The 18,935-nt window shown below is 49.3% G+C and overlaps 8 protein-coding genes across 8 annotated transcripts; 5 read left to right on the top strand and 3 right to left on the bottom strand.

Moving 5' to 3' along the window:
• Nucleotides 1–350: 350 nt before the first annotated feature.
• Nucleotides 351–1,528, bottom strand: ASPBRDRAFT_376395 (RNA recognition motif domain-containing protein). The gene is made up of 6 exons (XM_067623769.1): nucleotides 1,472–1,528; nucleotides 1,106–1,159; nucleotides 969–1,041; nucleotides 795–901; nucleotides 634–746; nucleotides 351–560 (listed from the first exon to the last, which is right to left on the bottom strand). The coding sequence occupies exons 2-6, from the start codon at nucleotides 1,123–1,125 to the stop codon at nucleotides 520–522; spliced, it is 354 nt and encodes a 117-aa protein (XP_067482897.1). The 5' UTR covers nucleotides 1,126–1,159; nucleotides 1,472–1,528; the 3' UTR covers nucleotides 351–519.
• A 355-nt stretch (nucleotides 1,529–1,883) lies between these two features.
• ASPBRDRAFT_37940 (uncharacterized protein) lies at nucleotides 1,884–2,329 on the top strand. Its single transcript, XM_067623839.1, has one exon. It carries the CDS (start codon nucleotides 2,038–2,040, stop codon nucleotides 2,206–2,208), a length of 171 nt encoding a protein of 56 aa, XP_067482896.1. The 5' UTR covers nucleotides 1,884–2,037; the 3' UTR covers nucleotides 2,209–2,329.
• A 115-nt stretch (nucleotides 2,330–2,444) lies between these two features.
• On the top strand, nucleotides 2,445–3,682 carry ASPBRDRAFT_37939 (uncharacterized protein). Its single transcript, XM_067623838.1, has 2 exons — nucleotides 2,445–3,570; nucleotides 3,627–3,682. The coding sequence occupies exon 1, from the start codon at nucleotides 2,798–2,800 to the stop codon at nucleotides 3,467–3,469; it is 672 nt and encodes a 223-aa protein (XP_067482895.1). The 5' UTR covers nucleotides 2,445–2,797; the 3' UTR covers nucleotides 3,470–3,570; nucleotides 3,627–3,682.
• A 345-nt stretch (nucleotides 3,683–4,027) lies between these two features.
• ASPBRDRAFT_71776 (uncharacterized protein) lies at nucleotides 4,028–6,205 on the top strand (the record flags this gene model as incomplete). Its single annotated transcript, XM_067629143.1, has 3 exons — nucleotides 4,028–4,157; nucleotides 4,212–4,672; nucleotides 4,724–6,205. The coding sequence occupies 3 exons, from the start codon at nucleotides 4,028–4,030 to the stop codon at nucleotides 6,203–6,205; spliced, it is 2,073 nt and encodes a 690-aa protein (XP_067482894.1).
• A 2,349-nt stretch (nucleotides 6,206–8,554) lies between these two features.
• ASPBRDRAFT_37937 (uncharacterized protein) lies at nucleotides 8,555–9,457 on the top strand. Its single transcript, XM_067623837.1, has 2 exons — nucleotides 8,555–8,702; nucleotides 8,760–9,457. Exons 1-2 carry the CDS (start codon nucleotides 8,637–8,639, stop codon nucleotides 9,327–9,329), a joined length of 636 nt encoding a protein of 211 aa, XP_067482893.1. The 5' UTR covers nucleotides 8,555–8,636; the 3' UTR covers nucleotides 9,330–9,457.
• Nucleotides 9,458–9,523: 66 nt separating this feature from the next.
• ASPBRDRAFT_37935 (uncharacterized protein) lies at nucleotides 9,524–10,392 on the bottom strand. The gene is made up of 2 exons (XM_067623836.1): nucleotides 10,010–10,392; nucleotides 9,524–9,925 (listed from the first exon to the last, which is right to left on the bottom strand). The coding sequence occupies exons 1-2, from the start codon at nucleotides 10,275–10,277 to the stop codon at nucleotides 9,822–9,824; spliced, it is 372 nt and encodes a 123-aa protein (XP_067482892.1). The 5' UTR covers nucleotides 10,278–10,392; the 3' UTR covers nucleotides 9,524–9,821.
• A 751-nt stretch (nucleotides 10,393–11,143) lies between these two features.
• Nucleotides 11,144–12,128, top strand: ASPBRDRAFT_191860 (translation initiation factor eIF2 subunit beta; the record flags this gene model as incomplete). The annotated part of the gene is made up of 3 exons (XM_067620416.1): nucleotides 11,144–11,210; nucleotides 11,285–11,899; nucleotides 11,962–12,128. The coding sequence occupies 3 exons, from the start codon at nucleotides 11,144–11,146 to the stop codon at nucleotides 12,126–12,128; spliced, it is 849 nt and encodes a 282-aa protein (XP_067482891.1).
• A 636-nt stretch (nucleotides 12,129–12,764) lies between these two features.
• ASPBRDRAFT_51365 (uncharacterized protein) lies at nucleotides 12,765–14,107 on the bottom strand (the record flags this gene model as incomplete). Its single annotated transcript, XM_067626712.1, has 5 exons — nucleotides 12,765–12,983; nucleotides 13,067–13,416; nucleotides 13,481–13,921; nucleotides 13,978–13,995; nucleotides 14,053–14,107. 5 exons carry the CDS (start codon nucleotides 14,105–14,107, stop codon nucleotides 12,765–12,767), a joined length of 1,083 nt encoding a protein of 360 aa, XP_067482890.1.
• Between the last annotated feature and the right edge of the window lie 4,828 nt (nucleotides 14,108–18,935).

Below are 18,935 nucleotides of genomic sequence, written 5' to 3'. Positions count from 1 at the left end.
AGACATGTCTGCGGATAAGGATACAGAGAGATAGAAGATGATGAGATTGGGATAGATCATGACTTGGACCTAGATCAAATTCCAAATTCACGATAGAGCACTGATTGCTTTCGCTGGACCACTTTCCCATCGGCCTCAAATCAGGTGTTAACATAAGCCAGATTACATACATGTCAACCATGACCCGAGTAAACGACGTCAGAAACAATCGATTTAAAGCCACGCGATGCGAAACCAAATCAAACCACGAGAGATGTCATTATCGCAATGAACTGGCGTGAGAGGGGAAAAACATCAAAGGAAACAAACTAGAGACAGGGGTCGTTTCGTCGTAAGTCACCATCATAAAAGCTGGGTAGCATGCGCCCGTGTTCTTATCCCAAACTTTCTGTCCGTAGGGACTAACAGCAGCTGACATGCACGAAAAGAGGGAGAAAAGCGAGAAAAGAAGTGAAAAGGATAGGGGCAAGAGACCGATCCACAGGAAGCCATAAGCAATGCTAAAATAGCTTGCGCAGCTTACTCGGTAGCCTCAGGCTCCTGCTGCTGGGAACGCCAGCCTGTTTTGTATTAGTTATGAGATACAATTGAAAGGAAACGAAGGTCTCGCTGGCAGTGACCAGAACAACTCACCGCCGCCGTTGTAGCCACGGTTGTAGCCACCGCGTCCATGGTATCCGCCACCTCCACCCATGCGCGGTCTCGATTCCGAGGCTTTGTCGACACGAATGACACGGCCGTCAAATCTGAGATGGTGAGTATTGTTCGTGGTGGGAAGATATTAGAGAGCTTACTCCTGGTTATTCATGGCATTCATGGCAGTGTCGGCGTCAGCATCATTGGCGAAGCGGACGAACCCGAATCCGCGGCTGCGGTGGGTGTCATGGTCCTTGACGACAATCTGAGTTTGGTCAGTACGAGCAGAACGAGGAGAACTTTCATTGCTCCGCAAAATATGGATGACCAACGGCTTCTTCGATTGTTCCATATTGCGAGAATCCCTCACGGAGGGTCTCGTCAGTGGTGTGCCAGGCAAGGCCGCTAATTTTGGTCAGTCTGATAATGGGGGCCGGCTGGCCAGAAAGGAGAAAACTGATTGACAGACCCGATAAAGAGCTTAGACATTTTTATTTTGGGTTTCCTACAACGGAGATGGAAACTATTCTGGTAGTAAGCACTCGCGGATTGAGGGGTTGAATGCGATGGTTTCTTCGGCACAGTAGTCACGTCGAACTTTGAGAAAGTTTCACAAAAGCCGAACAAATAAGAGACTTAAAAATGTAGGGGAAAGAAAAGGTGTAAGAAAGTGGGAGAGAGAGGATGAAGCGAATGGTTTTAAAGAGAGACGACAGCAGACCCTGGAGGGTCCCCTCCACGACGGCGATTCAGTGAGACCGTTGCAAGTGACTCCACCAAGCATGAAACTAAAACACACTGCCAAGGGAGAGACAAAAAGGAAGAAAAGTCTGACCTACCTGATTTGCGAGTTGGTGAATCAATTTGTGAGTAAGGGATGGAGGGGTAGTAGAAACTAAGGAAGCAGTTCTGCAGAACCGGGACCAGGAATGGGGGGAGGGGGGAAGTTTTAGGGGGGAATTAGTTTTGTAGGAACCGGTGAGAATGACGAAGAAGAAGAAAACGCGGCTGGCAAAGCGGGGGGGAAAAAGAGAGAGGGAAGAAAGGGAAGAAGGGAAGAGGGAAAGGGAAAGCCTGGCGTGCTCGAGGCTCAAGGGAAAGGGAAGCGCAGCTCCCCCAGCGAGTGTCATCAGGGCTGTTTGTCTTAATAATGCAAACCAGCGATGGGATTGGAGACGCTAAATGAGTTATGCCCGGCGCACCTCCGTTCCCCTCCTCGCCTGGAAAATATTCGAAAATTTGGCGGAGAAAAATAAAATAAAAAAGAGTTGAGATGCCCGCGGGTGGATGCGCCGTTGCACGGGAATCACCTTTCTCCGCGGATCGCGCTGGGTGGATGTTTACTACAAGTTGGTTTGGCGACTTCCTACGGAGGCGCTTGGATCTATCTACCCTACTTGAATGGATGATGTTCAGCCTGGTTTTGAGGATGCAAGAACCGGAAACAAGGCCGGGTCTGAAAGGGAGCTAAGGACTGAAAGATCGGCTAGGTGTCTATGCACGGCGCCGAAGCTCAAGGACTCAACGGGTGTCAGTTTGCAGACCACTCATGTCCCCGGATCCTCGTCGTAGGGCTGTTGGAGATGCCGGTCATGATCAATCTTTCGCTGCACGGACGCTGCTGTTCAACCATCCCGGTGGGTTGTATTGCTGGTATTTGAAGTTGTAGAGCATAGACTCGGACCCGTCTGGTACACTGTCAGCTATCGGGCTTATCTGATATCTCCGGTTCTTCACTACCAGGCAATTCCCGGGTAGAAGTATTGATTAACTACGGGTAACTGAGGAGTGAGGACATTGGGGGAAGCATTCTAGCTAATACTGGTGGGGCCAGAACTGCACCGTGCTTCTTTCTATTCACTACTCTATCTCTCACACCAACAATACTCATAAGATCACTTCTAGCTTCTCCATTGACCACCAGAATCTGTCTGCATCTCGATGGGTTGTAGTGCTTCCAGTTGCACTCAAAAGCTTACAGTATTTGTCAAGTGAGAGCAGTGAATGAACGATGCCCGACTCCAAAATAAAGGTGATGTTCCTCTACTTTCTTTTCCACTACATTCTTCTCCCTTTACCGCCAATATCCTCAGGACCTCCTCGCCCACCGCGCTTTATCGTTCGTCTGAGAGCTGCATCAATGATCTAGGGCCTCGCCACGATGGAAAGCCTCATAGACGAATCTAGTGTCAACATCGGTCAGGATGGCCGGGCAGTGGTCGAGAACTATACGGGTGGCCAAGACTATGAACACCTTTCGGCAGAGCAGCTATCTCTCAGTGATTGGATATCCAAGCCCAAGCAAAGTGCTAGGAACGCCCGGGGACACAGGATGAGCATGAGCATAACAGAAGTAGCCCCTGGCGACGGCGTGGCGGTGACAGGTGCAGCACAGGAGGATAACAGGGCATTGACCAATGAAATGGCAGCATTGCGTCTCGGAGACCAACTGCAGCTCGCTCAGCAGCAGCGAATGCTGCATCTCTCGGATGGACTGAGGCGATCAGCTGATTGCCGTCGCGAAATATCATGGTTTGCAGCTGAGCAGGCGAGACCACAAACCCTGAATGACTCCCGCGGAAGCTGTATGGCGGAGAGCTCAAGGGATGCTAAAAATCGACATTATGCTGACAGCCTACTTTTTGAATGTTTCGCCTGCGCAGTACTGAGTCCCAAACGCGATACCTTTGAGGCTCCATGCTCCCATCGATACTGTCGAAGGTGCACAACTAAACTACTCGAAGACCCCTTTGGTGAAGGCCCGCTATTCCCTCCGTGTTACTGCCCCATGCCAATCTCTTTCGCTTCGATTTTTGGATTCTTGAGGAATTAGCTGGCGATAGATCGGAAGGACAAGATAATGGAGCGGGTGGTCATTTACATGGCATATTGTTCAGTCCCCTAGTACATCGGCACGTATCAAACTTACCCTAGGTAAGATACACACCCAACAAGTTGACCTATTGACTTGTTGTTGCTGATGAGTGTAGCGCGCTGATCAAGACTGAATGTCACCAGCCACCTCCATACATCCCGTAAAATCGCCGCTATACATCAAAGACAGAAGGATTATGGGAATCGAGAACAGAACAAATGATGAATAGGGAATATCGCGTAGCAGCAATGCATAGATAGCCTCGGAAGTTTCATTTGAAAAACATGGCATGTTCTTACCTTAGTTCGGATTCTCTTCCCGACCCAATCCTATATTACATACACGAGTCAGGAGTAAAGTGGCCGTATTCGGCAACCGCGACATCATCTGAAGCAACAGTGACGTTTAAATAGTAGAGGAAGCTCCTGCCTGTCGCCCACTTGTACTCTTCCACAGTTCTCACCACATCTCTCTCATCGACCACACCCATAGCTATCTTCTACCCGCTCACTCAACATGGCTCGAGCCAATCCCAGTTCACTGCAACACTCTGATCTCTACAACAGAATCGAGGACTGGATCACTGAATCAAATGCCGCGCAGACTAGTCACCAAGCGCGAGACATACAAAGCTCTCTAACCCCACGTAGGTCCTATGTCCATCTGAGGCCTTAGATGAATCCTGACAATCAATTCGCAGCTGTTTCCTATCCTGTTCACCTGTTGCCTCGCGCCTTCGACAGATATCGACACGATGAAGTGACAACAACGAAGACAAACCATGAAGGATTGCCTTCCAACCTGACAAAGCTGCAGGAAGAGTGGCTTGACAGGCAAAGGTATCACGCTCAAAGAGGAGTCACTAACTGTTATGCCTCTGATGAGCTACGACCGCAGGCTCGTGTGGGTCAGATGGCTTCGCTCAAGTCGGGGGTACCCCAACAGTCACTTGCATCATCAACAGCAAATGATCTGGCAAGGCCTTCCACCTGCGAAGAAAGGGGACGCCAGGGATACGAGCGGCGGCCGCGACGCAGAACCAGGAATGACCGTTATGAATACAAGGTCAAGAATAAAAGGAGCAGCGAACGCCCCTTTTTGATGAGAAGGGCAAACAACGACAGCTTTCATGCACCCAACGTGCCCTGTGAGCGGCTTACTGTGAGTGACCATACTACTATGCCTAGATTGAGGTTACTAACACTATCTCAGCTGAACCAAAGGCGTAAAAGCGGGATTTTTGGCAGAGGAAAAGCATCATCTCCTGTCAGAACCCGCGGCGGCGATCAGGTGCATGATTTTTTCGGGTTTGATACAATTTTAAACCTAGATAAAACTAGAGCCAACGCTGGCTTTGGGTTCTCTGAAAGCGAATTCCTTCGCGGATCAAATGCCGATAGAGTTGTATTTCACAACCCGTCCTGTGGACACCTCGAGGAGAACTCTGGCTCAACCGCATCGAGGCTGATGCATAAAAGTGTCATTTCAGACGCCACCTCTACAGTTGCCCTCTGTCGCTCACGAGACTTGTCCGAAGCAGGTCATATTACCACTGACCCCAAGGGAATGGATACCTTTTCAGAACCTGCTACAAATAGTTACGTGTCTGCTCTTGAAAACCCGCCACGTCGAGGCTCTGAGGTGCACCATGAAAAGCAACCAAGCTCCCACTTGATGACTCTTCGCTATAAAGTTGAATATCCAAACACGGGGGGATGCCAGCACTGCTGCAATAGACTTCAGGAAGGAGTCTCTCAGAATTGGAGACATCCACCTGATACCCTGAGGTCGGATGAAATCGCAGCAAACCCGTCTGATAAAGACAAAGCAGACGGCCAAAAAACCAAGGAAAGAGTAATAGACAAGAAAGCTGCAGCAGTCCCTGTGCATGCGAATAACATTGACCAGTCTCTCTTGCCTAACGTAAACACGTGTTGGCAGCCAACCTTGGAGCCTAATAGCGGTTCTGTAGCTGATACTGAAGAATTTGATTATGAGACGATAATGGGTGCTAGGCTCCGCGGAAAAACTTCACACAACAATCTCCCTCAGCCCCTGATTAAGTGCAGCAGTGAAAGGTCACCCTCGATCTTCCATGTCGGCACCTGTGGCGAAAACCTGCTGGCTCATGAGAGCCAAATTAGGCAGACCATCGAGGAGCCAGATCATGAAAGCATGGGCTTCACGGTAGTACCTGAAGACATTGACTGCTGCTCAGAGATCGCAAGTTTAATCGACATAGAAGAGTGGGAGACAACGTCTGTCGTTGTTGATATGGATACAGACATTGATACACAGGTTTTGAGTGTGGCAACCTCGAGTGGAGCCATCTGCAATGATACAAAAGATATTCGGGGACGCCTTGAGGCCGTACAGCTTGGGACAAATATCCAGGAAACCCAGCCGCTAAAGTATTGGAAGGTAGGGTCTGAAAACACTCCAAATGTCTTGGCTTTTACCGACAGCATGTGGGACACTTCATCGGCTGCCAAAGGAAGCCAGATGAGAGACGCACGCCAACTGTCAGTTCATGAATCGGTAGCATCAGAGGCCACGAACACTTCGCATGCGGGACCCTGGCTGGCGTCGCTGTCACGACGACGGCCTAGGGCCATTGGAACGGGCATTGATCGCTTGAATTTGGGCACCACTGATGGGCTTGGGACGTTTTGGCATCAGAGAATGGGCTACTGATTGGTGGCTGTTGGAGGCCGTTATTGCTCTGCTTGCATTATTGGGCGCTTTTGCTTTGTTTCCATTGCTTGCTCGACGCGGTGATATTACTTACGTATGCTAGATGTTGCAGATCCCGCAGGATACACAATATAGTAACCCCTTTGCCGTTGCTCATTCAATATGCCTAGACCACGGCCGGTCCCGGTAGCACAAATGTGTGCCAGACCGATTCACCACGCAATAATTGAGAGACGACAATTAATCCGGCTGGCCTGGGCTGCAGGCGCAGCGACCTTTACGACGCATGAATGAATTGCGATCGACAACGTAGCGGCCGACGTTGCTTTTTCGGCCGCAGTAGTGTGGGATCGTAGTCGTACACAATCAAGGAACCCAATAATGGGGCTTCCATTGTGATTTGGGACAGTTGTGTAGTCGTAGTCGTAGATAGTCCCGACAGTATGGTTGCTTTGTTTGATACCCCTGGCTTGTATCACCTCATGTCTATCAGGCAGGATGAGCTAGGATCCCCGACAGATTGGTTGACATGCAGGGATCGGGCAGTTAGCGTAGATAATTCCGCACTCAGTCAGTCAGTTAGTTATTGAGTGAGTCCGCCTCACGAATAACTGACTGGTTAGGCAACGAAACGGCGTAGGCAGAAGGCACTACTACTACTAAATGACTGGGATGTGAATCCTGCCGTGCTTGCCCTGCCCTGTCTTGCCTTGCCCTATTGTACTTATGCTTTACAGAGTAGACCTTAGCAGGGATATACTATATGCAATGTAACGTCGGTAGATGGGATACTAGTCCAATGGAGAATTGAATTGCATTGGATGGGATTGATCTATCCATCACGCTAATTACTACGGAACCATTCTCCCGGGATCAGGGAGGGGAGAGGGTCCTCTCTACTACCACTACGAAGTAGAAACTATGTATAGGAGTAAGAGTTATATGTATGTTCTTCTGGATCTGGTATGGATTGTCCCCCTTCACTAGTATGGCTGTTACTACTTACTTACTAGTGGGTTTGGGTTTGGGGATAGTTTGCCTGGCCGTCTGTCTGTCGGTCTGTCGTTGATACCTGACGGACGGGGTTTGATGATGGTTTAGTGTCGGGGACTGGACGGGGACTGGGCATCAATCAAGGCTTTGATTTAGCGAGTGATTGATTGATTGATTGGCTTTCGGGTTGATCATGATCGTGATCATGATGCTGGTGATGGTGGTGGTGATGATGATCTCTTTCCTTTTTCCATCCGTCGAGCTCATCCTGGGACCATCTCTACTCGTTGAAAGAGAGATTAGCAATAGAAGATCACTGTAGATGATGATGATGATGATGATGATGATGATTATAACACGAGAGAGAGAGGCAATCGATCGATCTCATCAGTCTCATCGACAACCAGACCAAGCCAGGCAAGAAGCCAAAGCACAGCCCACAGGAGATCAGACCACCGCGACACACACGCCCAGCGTAAGAAAGTAGTACATGCATTAGTCCATGTCCATCAACCATCACTCTTCCTTCTCCCAAAACGCCGGCGTTGACGATCCCGGACCCGACGATCTGGCACTGGCTGAGCATAGGTGATGCAATGTCACAACGTTCTTTGCCCCCTTCCCTTTCCCCGTTCATCCCCCTGATGAGTTAACTAGACTGGCTGCGGGAAACCGTTAGTTCTGATGTCCAGTCCTCTTCTATTTTGCTCATCCCGAGGGAATGGTTACCTTTCAAGACATGCATGTGGCAGATAGTTTAGTTGGTAGTTAGATAGATAGATAGATAGTTTAGATGGTTGTTGATAAGAGTATGTACTTATTGATGTGTGGTTGCACACATCCCTCCTCCTTTTCTGTCTCTTTTATCTTGGCCCATCCATCTTCGTCTTGATCCTGAGGCTAGTGTTCTCTCACCGTTAGTTTTCTATTTCCAGTTCCAGCACCTGGTGGTACTGATGCTGTGGTTTCTTTTCTTTTCTTTTTGTTCGTTGCAGATCGGGAACTTGGATTGCGTGGCTGTAGATGGGATGGGCAGGTAAAGGCAAAATGGGCTGTGTTTGAGGGGTATGTGATACCTACAATTAGTACCATGAGGGGTATAGATGGATGTATCCAGTTCACTCGCAATCTTTCAGTTGCATTAGCGTAGAAGTTGAGCGTTGCCTTTGCCTTGGCCTTACCTTGCAGTAGGCTAATCCGGGCTGTTGGGTCTTTTTGTTCTGGTCTGGTCGGTGGGGGGCTAGAAGGAGGTGAGTGAATGAGTGAATGACGAATGTGTGGAAAAATGAGATACTAGCAGGGAGTATATAAGAGTGTTTGCTAACCGCTTGTACAGACATTCAGTATTTTATAACAGTGATATCTTCTGCCATATATTTACTATATTATTCTGTCTCTGACAAACACACCGTCATACATCCATCAACCAGTCATCATCATGTCTACCCATCGATTGACTGAGCAGAACCTCTTCATCCATGACCAAACCATCGATATCAATCGTGTCCGTCTATACCCTCATCATCCTCATCATCAGTTGTCTCTTCTAACAAGAATCTAGGACCGCGAACAGAAGCAAGACAATATCCAAAAGCAGAAGCAAAACAAAATCCCACCCTGGCTCACAACACTCCTCTCCACCGAACGCATGCACAAGCTCAACGCTCAATTGGCTCTCAATCTCTCACAACCACCTTCAAACACCACAGACCACACTACCAACAACAACAACCCCAGTACAAAAGGTATGAACATGAACATCGACATCGACGCAGACATCCAACACATCACCAACGCTCTCTCATCACTTCCACGTCACGACCCTCTCTTCTCCAACTTCAAGCTACTGGAAGATACCATCACGACACATGTACACGACCACCACCAGGAAAACCATAACCATAACGCAAACCCAATCCCTCTAGAACGCTTCCTCACACCCGGATCCAGTGATCCGTACTACATTGTGGAGAGGGCGTTAGAGGAAGTAGGTATCCCATTCGGGAATCTGGACAGTGCTGAGTTGAGAGGAGCCGTGGCGAGGGAGAATGTTGATGCTGTGGGGAGGGCTAGGGTTGATTTGGGGGCGGATAGTGTGTGTGAAGAGAGAAGATTAGGTAGGACTATCTAGAGGTTTGCTGAATCAGATGAACTGTGTTCATCTGTTGAATTAGTATTCGAAGGGATATGGTTGCTTGGATGGGTTAGGGTTTGTTATTCTGGGTAGATGGACATACGCTGCGAGTATATAAAATGATTGAATGAGACATATACTTTGCTTTGCTGCATTAGATACTACTATGTAGACGTAGTAATTTACGAGATGTCCATTTATCAGTGATAGTATTTATGACTGGGTATATTATACTAAGGAAAGTCAGACCATGCATCATGTTGCATGTATGCTATGCCATCACCACAACACCACCACCACCACTATTCATCCATAAGTAGTCTCTATCATACCACCACCCACGCATAAAGAAAGTATAGAACAGAGCAGAGCAAATATGTAAATAACACCAAAACCAACAATCTACCCCCTCAGACATAAATCACGAACCCATACTCCTCTTCCCAAGTTGAGAAGACAAGAAAGAAAGGAAAAAAGATCAAAATATGCTTATATCGAAGCCATTGCCTCCACAGCTCCGGTCCCCTTGAACACACCAGGTTTGTTCACAACCACTTCAACCGGGTACTTCCACTCCATGAATCTAGTCCAGCCTGTGCAGTAAACATACCATTAGCATATACTCTTAACACACAACCACAATCCAACGAAATCAAGTGCGAGGGGGTATATCGTACTCCAATAAGCACACTTCCTACCCAAATACTTCCCCACAAAAGGCACCAGCACCATCGTCAACAACAACTCTAATTGCTCGATGCTTTCGCGCCACTCTTCTTCGGCGTCCGAGTAGTCCGAGTCGAGGGAGTCGAGGTCCGACGCGGAGGTAGATTCGGAAGGAAGGGAGGCGACATCATCGTCTGAGGCGGAGGAGTAGGTTTTGTCTTGGGAGGAGATCATGAAGGCGGAGGTGCTGAGGGAAGCGGAGGGGGAGGGGGAGGCCATCTTGATTGTTTCTTGTTTCTTGCTTCTATCCGGCTTTGAATTCGGTGGTATAGTTGAGGAGTTGTGGTTGAAGTTGGAAGTGAAACAGCAGAAGGAGAATAATCAAGCAGGGCCTGCCACTGCCTGACGAGTGTTATGGCATAGATAGAAGTTAATGAAGCTATACACACTAGCCAGTTCGGTGAACCTAGTTCTGGTCTGATGTAATCCAGGGGAGACAGAGAGATCTCACGTGCCAGGATCACAATACCGGACGGTAATGGCAATACAGACTTGACTCACTATAGTCACGTGTTGGGAGCCCGCGATAACAGCCATTCTTTGCCATCGAGTCAGCGCAACAACCAAACTTCAAGATTCAACCAGCTCAAACCACAATCCTTAGAGCTATCCCGTTCATCTCTCACGAACGCAATAATCAATCTACCGGAATATATTGTCCGGGTGGGAAGTTGAGAAACGCTATTCTTCTCAGATAATACAAAAGGGCCAGCCCAATATGGCGGAGACTGTACGTCACACCCCCGTTTTCCCTTTACCGATCGGTTTCCCTCCCACATTTTCTTCATCACATTTCGCCGTGGGACCATCGACTCCCTCCGCTTTTGCTTTCTTGAAGCACCACCTCAACCCCCGTGTTCTTTTCTCTCTATACCCATTACCTGTTGTGCAACGCTTGATCGCGGTTTTTGCGGATCGAGCTTCACACTGGTCGACTTATTTTAGTGTGTCCCAGCAGTCTTTTTTTGGGTTTTCTTATTTCGCCCCTCCCGCTAACGTGTGCTTGGGCTGGTCCGGATTAGCAGGTTGAACCCGCTCCCCAAAAACAACGCAAGTCCGTCGCATTCAGTGAAGGCGCTGTCATTATGGATACCAACGGCGAAGTGACGGAGGCTGCTCCGGTTGTTGAGAAGCCGGTCGCTGAGACTGAGGGTATACCTTCCTCAACTCCTCCCAACTCCTCATATATATCAAATTTGATATTGACCTCTATATATGACCTACAGACAAGGCCGTCGACGAAGTTACCGAACTCTTCAAGGGTCTTTCGAAAAAGAAGAAGAGCAAGAAGCCCAAGGACACCGAGGGCGGCGATGACGAGACCCCCGCCGCCGACGGCGAGTTCGACCCCTCCGCTCTGAAGAAGAAGAAGAAGAAGCCGAAGAAGGTCGACGCGGGCGATTTCGAGGCCAAGCTGGCCGAGGCCGGTGTTGCGGAGAAGGAAGGTGCCACCGCCGAGGAGCAGGAAGAGGTGGTCCCCGAGGGCGACCACGAAGCTGGAACCGGTATCTGGGCTCACGACGCCGCGCAACCCATCCCCTACTCGCTGCTTGTGTCCCGATTCTTCTCCCTCATTCAGAGCCACCACCCCGATCTGTTGTCTAGCGGTACCAAGTCGTATAAGATCCCGCCGCCCCAGTGTCTGCGTGAAGGTAACCGTCGTACGATTTTCGCCAACATTGCCGATATCTGCAAGCGCATGAAGCGGTCCGATGATCACGTTATGCAGTTCTTGTTCGCCGAATTGGGTACCAGTGGTAGTGTGGACGGTAGCCGTCGTCTGGTTATCAAGGGTCGTTTCCAGCAGAAGCAGATTGAGAACGTCTTGAGAAGATACATTGGTATGTTCAACAGCCTTGTGCTATGTGGTCATTCAAGTCATGATGATACTAATACTCTGCAGTCGAATACGTCACTTGCAAGACCTGCCGCAGTCCCGACACCGAGCTCAACAAGGGTGAGAACCGTCTATACTTCGTCACCTGCAACTCTTGCGGTTCTCGTCGTTCCGTCGCCGCCATCAAGACCGGTTTCCGTGGACAGGTCGGCCGCAGAAAGAGACAGGGTTAAACGGTTTAATGGGATTTTGTGTCAAGGGGGAGAAGGACCTATGGGAGAAGCTACCATGGTGCCTTCTGTGGTATCTTCTGGAGCGGTTATGATTTGTTTCCCCCGCCTTTTTCGTATACAAAGATTTCTTCTTTTTTCCTTATCCTTTTTGCATTCCATTTCTTATGTGAACATGTGGATGATGAACGTTATGGGATTGATCCATCCAATCTTGGTTTTCGATGGGTCGGTTTCGGGGTGCAAGGGATAAAAAAAAGGGAAGAGGCGAGAGAGACGAAGTGAAGATTTCTTAGCATGGCATGATAGGTAAATGGATTGGTATGACCTAAACTCCGGCTCTTCACGTGTGCTAGCGGCAAAGCAGATGAAGCAGATTCTCGCTGGCCTCTGCTCCACTTTGAGGAAGCGATCGAGGCCGTCAGAGTCATGCAAACTACCCAAAAGAAGAGACAGAAGATATCCAATGTTGTGACTATGCAAAATTCGATTTCGTAGAGAGCACATGCGTAGATACAGATACGTGTTAGGTATATAGCAAGGTAAATATATCAAGCCAAAGCAGCCACAAGAACAAGGAAAATCAGAAAGGAATGACAGCGATCGTAATAAGCGCAGCAGATCATCACGTCTGCGCTTTCAGCTTTTGGCGAGACTGGTGCCCAGATGGGCAACGAAGGAAGACACATTGCGTGTCTGCATATATACCGTGCCAGGCCCCGTGAACCTACACGCAAGTCCCTCACCTGCAGTCCAGTTAGAAATAATACCACCTGAAGCAACTCGTTCAATCTTGTAGCGGCAGTTCCATGCCACTAGATGGCCGTTATTCACGTAGTACGTTTCGTCATCAGCGAGCTGAACGTCCCATTAGTATGAATACATTCATTGTGTGTCAACGGGGCCATGTGCAACAGGCTAAATGGCGTGAATCCACATACCTCTTTCTTGACAATCGCCCCGAAGCTCTGCATCCACACCAGTCCGGCGCCGCTGAAGTTGAACACGATGAAACCTTCACCGGAGAATACACCCTTCATAAGTCCCTGGGTTTTGAATTCAATCTTGACGCCCGTCGTGCAGGCAAGGAATGCATCTTTGCCAACGGTCCAATCTCTTGTACCATCGACGCGGAGGACGGTAACGTCACCAAGAATGGAAGGCGCAATCAGCAGTTCTCCAGGACCGGTGTATGTTGACCGGGCTAATTGGCCCCCTGCAAGCGCTTTCATCCATCCAAACGAAAGCGAGCCTCTGAGGGACATAGAGGGAGACATTGCGATCATAACGCCTGTCGTATGCGAAAGTATTAGCATTTTATTGAAGCTAATGACAGGGGTTAGGTCGGCACGCACCCGGTCTCGCCTGTATGGGGCATCCCACTGCTAGCTGAATGGTCAAGAGTGTGTTCGTGTCCCGATGACTGACCCTGTAGCTGCCACCATTGAAAGTCCCTACATCGTCCGCATAGGTTGACATTGCCCCTACAAAGTTCTTCGGAGCAATTCTACTGGCGAGAGTTGCGTCTGTTTGCGCTCGTGTGAGGCCTGGTCCTTGTGGTGGTGTTTGCTGAGCTTCCCATGGACTGAACATGGCCGAGTTGGCAGCATATGACTGTGCATTCTCAGCTATATAGCTCGCCTTCTCATTGATCGGTGGGGCTGATGGACTCGAAGAAGAGATTGGCGAAACATCAGCCTTGTCCTCGTTCGAAGAAACAGGCTGTTGTGGAGGGGGAGGAAAACTAAGGTTCGGGGGAGGAAAGTTCGAAGGGACTTGGGGTGGTGGTTGATATGCTGGACAACTTATTAGCTGGAGAATAAGGCAGAAGATACTATCCAAGATATCATACCGGCGCCATTTGGCGGGGCTATAGAATGGGCTGATCAGCATTCAATGGCGATAGCGCGTAGAAAGGGGAACCTACGAGGAAAAGAAGGCGCTTGGCTTGGAGGAGGCGGATACACAACTTGCTCGGACATGATGGCTCAAAGTCAATCACTATTATTGACCGAGAAGATACTTTGTCCTGACTGAGACTATAAGTGTGGGGTAGAATGTTGTATGGAGAGGTATAGAAGTTTCATGGGCTCTCAGGCAGGGTTGATAAGGATACGGTGCGCTCGCGAGTTGGAGCACCGGATAATGAACGAAAGAAGATCAAATCTGGAAGGGATTGATCCAAGTGAGAGCAGACGCATCTTGTTTTAAATTGTCTGACAATATGCGACTCCAGCGAAAATGAGGAGGTCAACCGGGATGAGCTGTGACCGCCGACCAAGCAGAGCTACTGCACGGTGATCGACGAGGGCGCTTAGAGAACGCCTCTGATAGCTCTGATGTGTGACGCCCACAGAAAGCCCCCGCGTGTTAACAAACATTATTGGTTGACGCTTTAGCGCTCGGGAGGAAGCCAAACCCCAATCCCAGAGCCCAGACAAGAAACATTCGTGTCTGGATGACACGATGGTGGAGCGTGTTCGAAGTGAGGGGAACAGCCAGATGAAGAGGGGATTGGATATTGATCCTCTTCATACCGCACGTGCCGTAGTATAGCAATATCCTATTAATTTCCCACTTTGAAGAAGAATCAAACGAACGCCAGGCTTTTGCGATCATCTTAACACAGCTCCCTCTATAAACAGGCCCTTGTAGTATACACGTAAGCCGTCTATGACCTTCCTTCCGGCGCCATGGTCTTGTGTGTGGCTTCCAAGATTGCCACTATGTCTAAGCGTTCGCTTTCTTTAGCCTCGTCGAGAGCGGTCATACCACTATTGTTCACTCGGTGAATGTTGGCCTTGTTATCAAGCAACAGACGAATGACTTTTTCGGATGCAAATGAACGCACGGCTAGCATCAACGGCGTGTAGCCACAAGCATCCCCAGAGTTGACATTTGCCCCGTATTTCAGGAGAAGCTCGACCATTTCTTCATTATTATCGATTGCGGCGTAGGTGAGAGGCGTCCTGCCATCGCCGGCGGCACTCTCGATATCTCCGCCCTTCTCAATAAGCAATCGTGTGACGGCCAGCTGATTGTGTCGAACGGCAAGGTGAAGAGCGCTAAACCCTTGAGAGTCTTTGTGCTCAATATTAGCCATATACTGTAGAAGCACAAGAGTCATCGATTCATCTCCATGACTGGCAGATATGCCCAGTGGAGTTATGCCATTAGACTTCATGCCCAGGTTCGCATTTGCACCGTTGGCGAGCAGTTTCTTTGCTGCCTCTAGTTCCTGGTTGCCGACAGTCTCATGAAGCGCCGTATATCCCTCATACTCCTGACTGTTGATGTCTGCTCCGTGTCGTCTTAGTGCTTGTATCGCTGAATCCGAACCGCATCGTGCTGCGAAAACGAAGGCCTTCTGCGTCATTGCCCCATAAAGCTTGCCGACCTCAGCCCACCTGTATAAAAGCCAATGACCGAGAGCTTCCTGTGCGTTTTGTAGGGCCCATTCGAGGCAAAGCTGGTCTTCCTCGCCAGGGACTTGCCTCTCAAATACGATGTCCACTCCGTGCGTCAGCCAACCAAGAACAGTTTCTTCAGCACACTTTCGCTTCTCTTGGTCATCGTTGCAGACCACTCCTTGTAGGTCTAGGGCTCCATAACCTCCTAGAGATTCCAGTTGCATCTTTATCGGGTGTCTATCGGCCTTATTGTCGGCAATGTGCCACACGATCCAACCGAGCTGTCGAGTGAATTTGATCCACCAGGCCTTCTGGGACTGGGACTTCATCCAGTCTGTCGGTCGGGAGCTTCTCATACCGCTTGAAAATGCCAATCTTGGATCATCTTGAAGCAGAGAAAGTATAATGTCGAGAGCCTCTCTTCGAACAGTGTCCTCGTTATGTGTGATTGCACGCTGGCAGAGGTAGCCAAGCTCGTAGACGGAACGTTCGAACTCATCACCATAAGAACGCTCGCAGAGCCAGCGAGCAATAGAGAATGCTTCCGTCCAGTTATCGTTGGAAACATGTCTTTCGATTTGCGCTCTCACCCTGTGCGAGTCTGCAGCAAGCTCCGGTAGAAGGTTTCGAGCTTTCAGGACCGGAACGATGCAGAGGAGAGCATCTTCTCTTGAACCGAGGTCTCCAGACTCGAAACAGGCCACCAACTCGTCGAGATGGCTGCTGTATGAGATGTAGCCGTTTTGTGAGCCTGGACGCACATCCACGTCGCCGCCAATTGTTTCGAAGTCTTGAAGGACGCTTCGAAGAAAATGAATATAGATATCCTGAGCAGCCATGGTCTCCAGATTATTCTGCGTTTTCACGACGAGGATTTCCTTGCTCCCAGGGTTCTTATCCGAATAGAGCCCGAAGAGTTCGCTGCCGAATGACACGGTCTTGGACGAAGCCATCCTGGCGTCCGTATGGCGGTAAATCCATTTATGGAAATACAGGTCTGTTTCTTCTGCCATAGCCTCAGACTTGGTCAATCCAACAGCGCGATCAAGTCCAGTCTGGAGCCATTTCGAGTCTGACTTTAGAAGAGACCATGTCCATAGTCCTAAGACTGCCTCGAGTTCGTTCACATCAATCTTCCATAACAAGGTATCTTCTGATCTGTAGAGATTAATGGTGTATGTTTCCAGCGCAGGATTGAAAACGCCCTTGTTAAGGGACTGGCAGGTGAGCAGGAGGTCGAAGCTAACGGTGTCACCAGTCATGCTTTTCCAGCTTGTTACCAAATTCATTGTCCTTTCTATCGTGTCGGCCAGTTTTTGAGCCCTCTGCCTGACCGGAAGGCCATCCCAAGCTAAGCTGGACTCTTTGTCGGGGTTAGATGTAAGACGGGCTAGCTGAGCCCTTGTCCTTATAAGCTTTGTTCCAAGACCGGGTGTCTGACTCGGAGTTTGCGTTGATGCAGCAGCTGACGAGGTTGTCGACTGAGCTCGAGATCTATGTGGTGGGCTCGAGACTAAACCAAATGATCTGACTTGCTCAAGATGGAACGCAAAGCAGTCTAGCTCTTGCTCATTGTAGGACACAAGATGACGCTCTTCAGCTGTCAGACGGTTCTCGTCTGACCCGGACCTTTTGGTCCGCAGGCAGGCTCTGACGATGGACATTAGGAGAGTAGCGCCCATTTCTGCCAAAACAACAGAGGCATGTAGCCCTCGGATACCGACAAACTGGATGACGAACCCAATAAGCGTAACAATCACAGTAAACATGAGTAAGGGACCTTTTCCAAAAATTCCAGGACTTCTGACTGATTTGATATACAATAGGTCTTCAGTTGCCTTAGAATTAGGACCCTCGCTGACACCAAGAAAAGCGCCAAAGACCTGGTCACCGACATCTTGTCCTCCGGGTTGCAGCCAGTATATCTTGCTGGGCATTGCAGGCCGAATGTAGCATTCGGTAGATGAGCGCTCGATGATGAAGGCGCACAGAAACATTCCGATACAAAGGAAGATAGACCCTAGGGAAAACAGCGGGAAAGCATAGCTTACGACGATGCTTCCGTCCTTTTTGAACTGTAGTGGGAAGAGGTAGACAGTTATTGCAGCGTATACAATGACCCCTAATGTACCTGGTCAGTCTAGACGACGTGCAATACCGTGCCAGCATCAACTCACCAACTTGCAGACCTAGCCCCAACACAGCAGCAGCATAGAACCAGCCCTGGCTGCTCTTCTCAATTCCCTTGTTCAGGGACAGATTCGGGATGTCGAGCTCAGGCAAGTATTCCTTCTCATCAAGAATCCAACTTCCTTTGCCCGCCAACCAAGCACCCTCACGGAGTGCGTCACGGAGAGTTCCAAACCGGTAGGAGCACTCTTTCGTCTGAGGATCTGTTTCCTCCCAAGCAATGACCTCTAGCAGCCGAGGTCTCCCGAATACCCTAGAGATTCCTCCATTGTTGAACATCTCCGCAGTTGTCTCGGAAACACACGACAAGAGTTCATTTTCAGCTTCACCAGGGCCCTCTTGAGCCCTTCCTATAAACGCGCGGAGAGACGAATTCCCGCAAACACGAATGACGGACACCACGGCCGTCAAGATACCCAATGGGGCTACAGAGAAAAGAAAGTTGTCTAATATACTGGTTGATTCAGACAAGAACTGCTTGCTAAGCCGTTCACCAAATAGGGATATAAGGGGTGCCTAGATAACAACGTTACTAAAACCGGTCTAGAATATTCGTGAGAAAGGCAACATACCAAGTCGGTAGCAAGATCATCGGCAAAGTCATCCCAGCCGGTGGCCAAAGCCCCGGGAAGTATTATTACTATAGTAATGAGCGATAGATGCCACAGCATAGCGAGGCACTCAATATGACAGACAGTCTGACAAGAAAGCTTATAATCATGCCTCTAAAACATCAGTGGAAAGGAATATATAGCTGGATCAAATATATATCCTATATTTCCCAACATCCAGCCCCCCAGGATAGCTGCAGCTCAGCCTTGTCGCCTGTTCACAGCCCCGCGCGGACTCGATCGAAACACCAGCTCATCTTGCATTCCGGCGGTTTGAGCGGTGTCCACGAATCGTGGACGAGAATTGAATCCAACACTAAGTAGCTAAGCGCTTTTATTATGCATAAGGATTGTAGGCTGTCTGTAAGTGGATATATCGTTGTGGCGTACCATGGTCGTCGGCGCTAAGAGGAGTCGATCGTCGTTTCTCATACCAGGGCGAGATTGATTTAACCTTGGAGGCCTAGCATCGCAGGACACAGTAAAAATGAGAAAAGCTTAAGCGCCGAGAGCTGAAAATCACCGTGGAACTAATGGGAAAGAAAGCGAGAATGAGTTGGGGTAGAGTAACATCTTTCCTGGCGGAGACTACGGTAGCG

Source organism: Aspergillus brasiliensis (assembly GCF_001889945.1).
Source record: "Aspergillus brasiliensis CBS 101740 unplaced genomic scaffold ASPBRscaffold_2, whole genome shotgun sequence".
Taxonomy (NCBI): domain Eukaryota; kingdom Fungi; phylum Ascomycota; class Eurotiomycetes; order Eurotiales; family Aspergillaceae; genus Aspergillus; species Aspergillus brasiliensis.
This window is presented reverse-complemented; position numbering and strand designations above follow the sequence as displayed.

Coding starts and splice junctions, on each gene's coding strand:
- ASPBRDRAFT_376395 (XM_067623769.1), bottom strand. CDS start 1,125: ATGTCTAAGCTCTTTATCGG. Junction 902..968: donor ATGGAACAATCGAAGAAGCC/GTTGGTCATCCA, acceptor GACCAAACTCAG/ATTGTCGTCAAGGACCATGA. Junction 561..633: donor CCGTGGCTACAACGGCGGCG/GTGAGTTGTTCT, acceptor AATACAAAACAG/GCTGGCGTTCCCAGCAGCAG.
- ASPBRDRAFT_37937 (XM_067623837.1), top strand. CDS start 8,637: ATGTCTACCCATCGATTGACTGAGCAGAACCTCTTCATCCATGACCAA. Junction 8,703..8,759: donor AAACCATCGATATCAATCGT/GTCCGTCTATAC, acceptor ACAAGAATCTAG/GACCGCGAACAGAAGCAAGA.
- ASPBRDRAFT_37935 (XM_067623836.1), bottom strand. CDS start 10,277: ATGGCCTCCCCCTCCCCCTCCGCTTCCCTCAGCACCTCCGCCTTCATG. Junction 9,926..10,009: donor TAGGAAGTGTGCTTATTGGA/GTACGATATACC, acceptor TTTACTGCACAG/GCTGGACTAGATTCATGGAG.
- ASPBRDRAFT_37940 (XM_067623839.1), top strand. CDS start 2,038: ATGGATGATGTTCAGCCTGGTTTTGAGGATGCAAGAACCGGAAACAAG.
- ASPBRDRAFT_37939 (XM_067623838.1), top strand. CDS start 2,798: ATGGAAAGCCTCATAGACGAATCTAGTGTCAACATCGGTCAGGATGGC.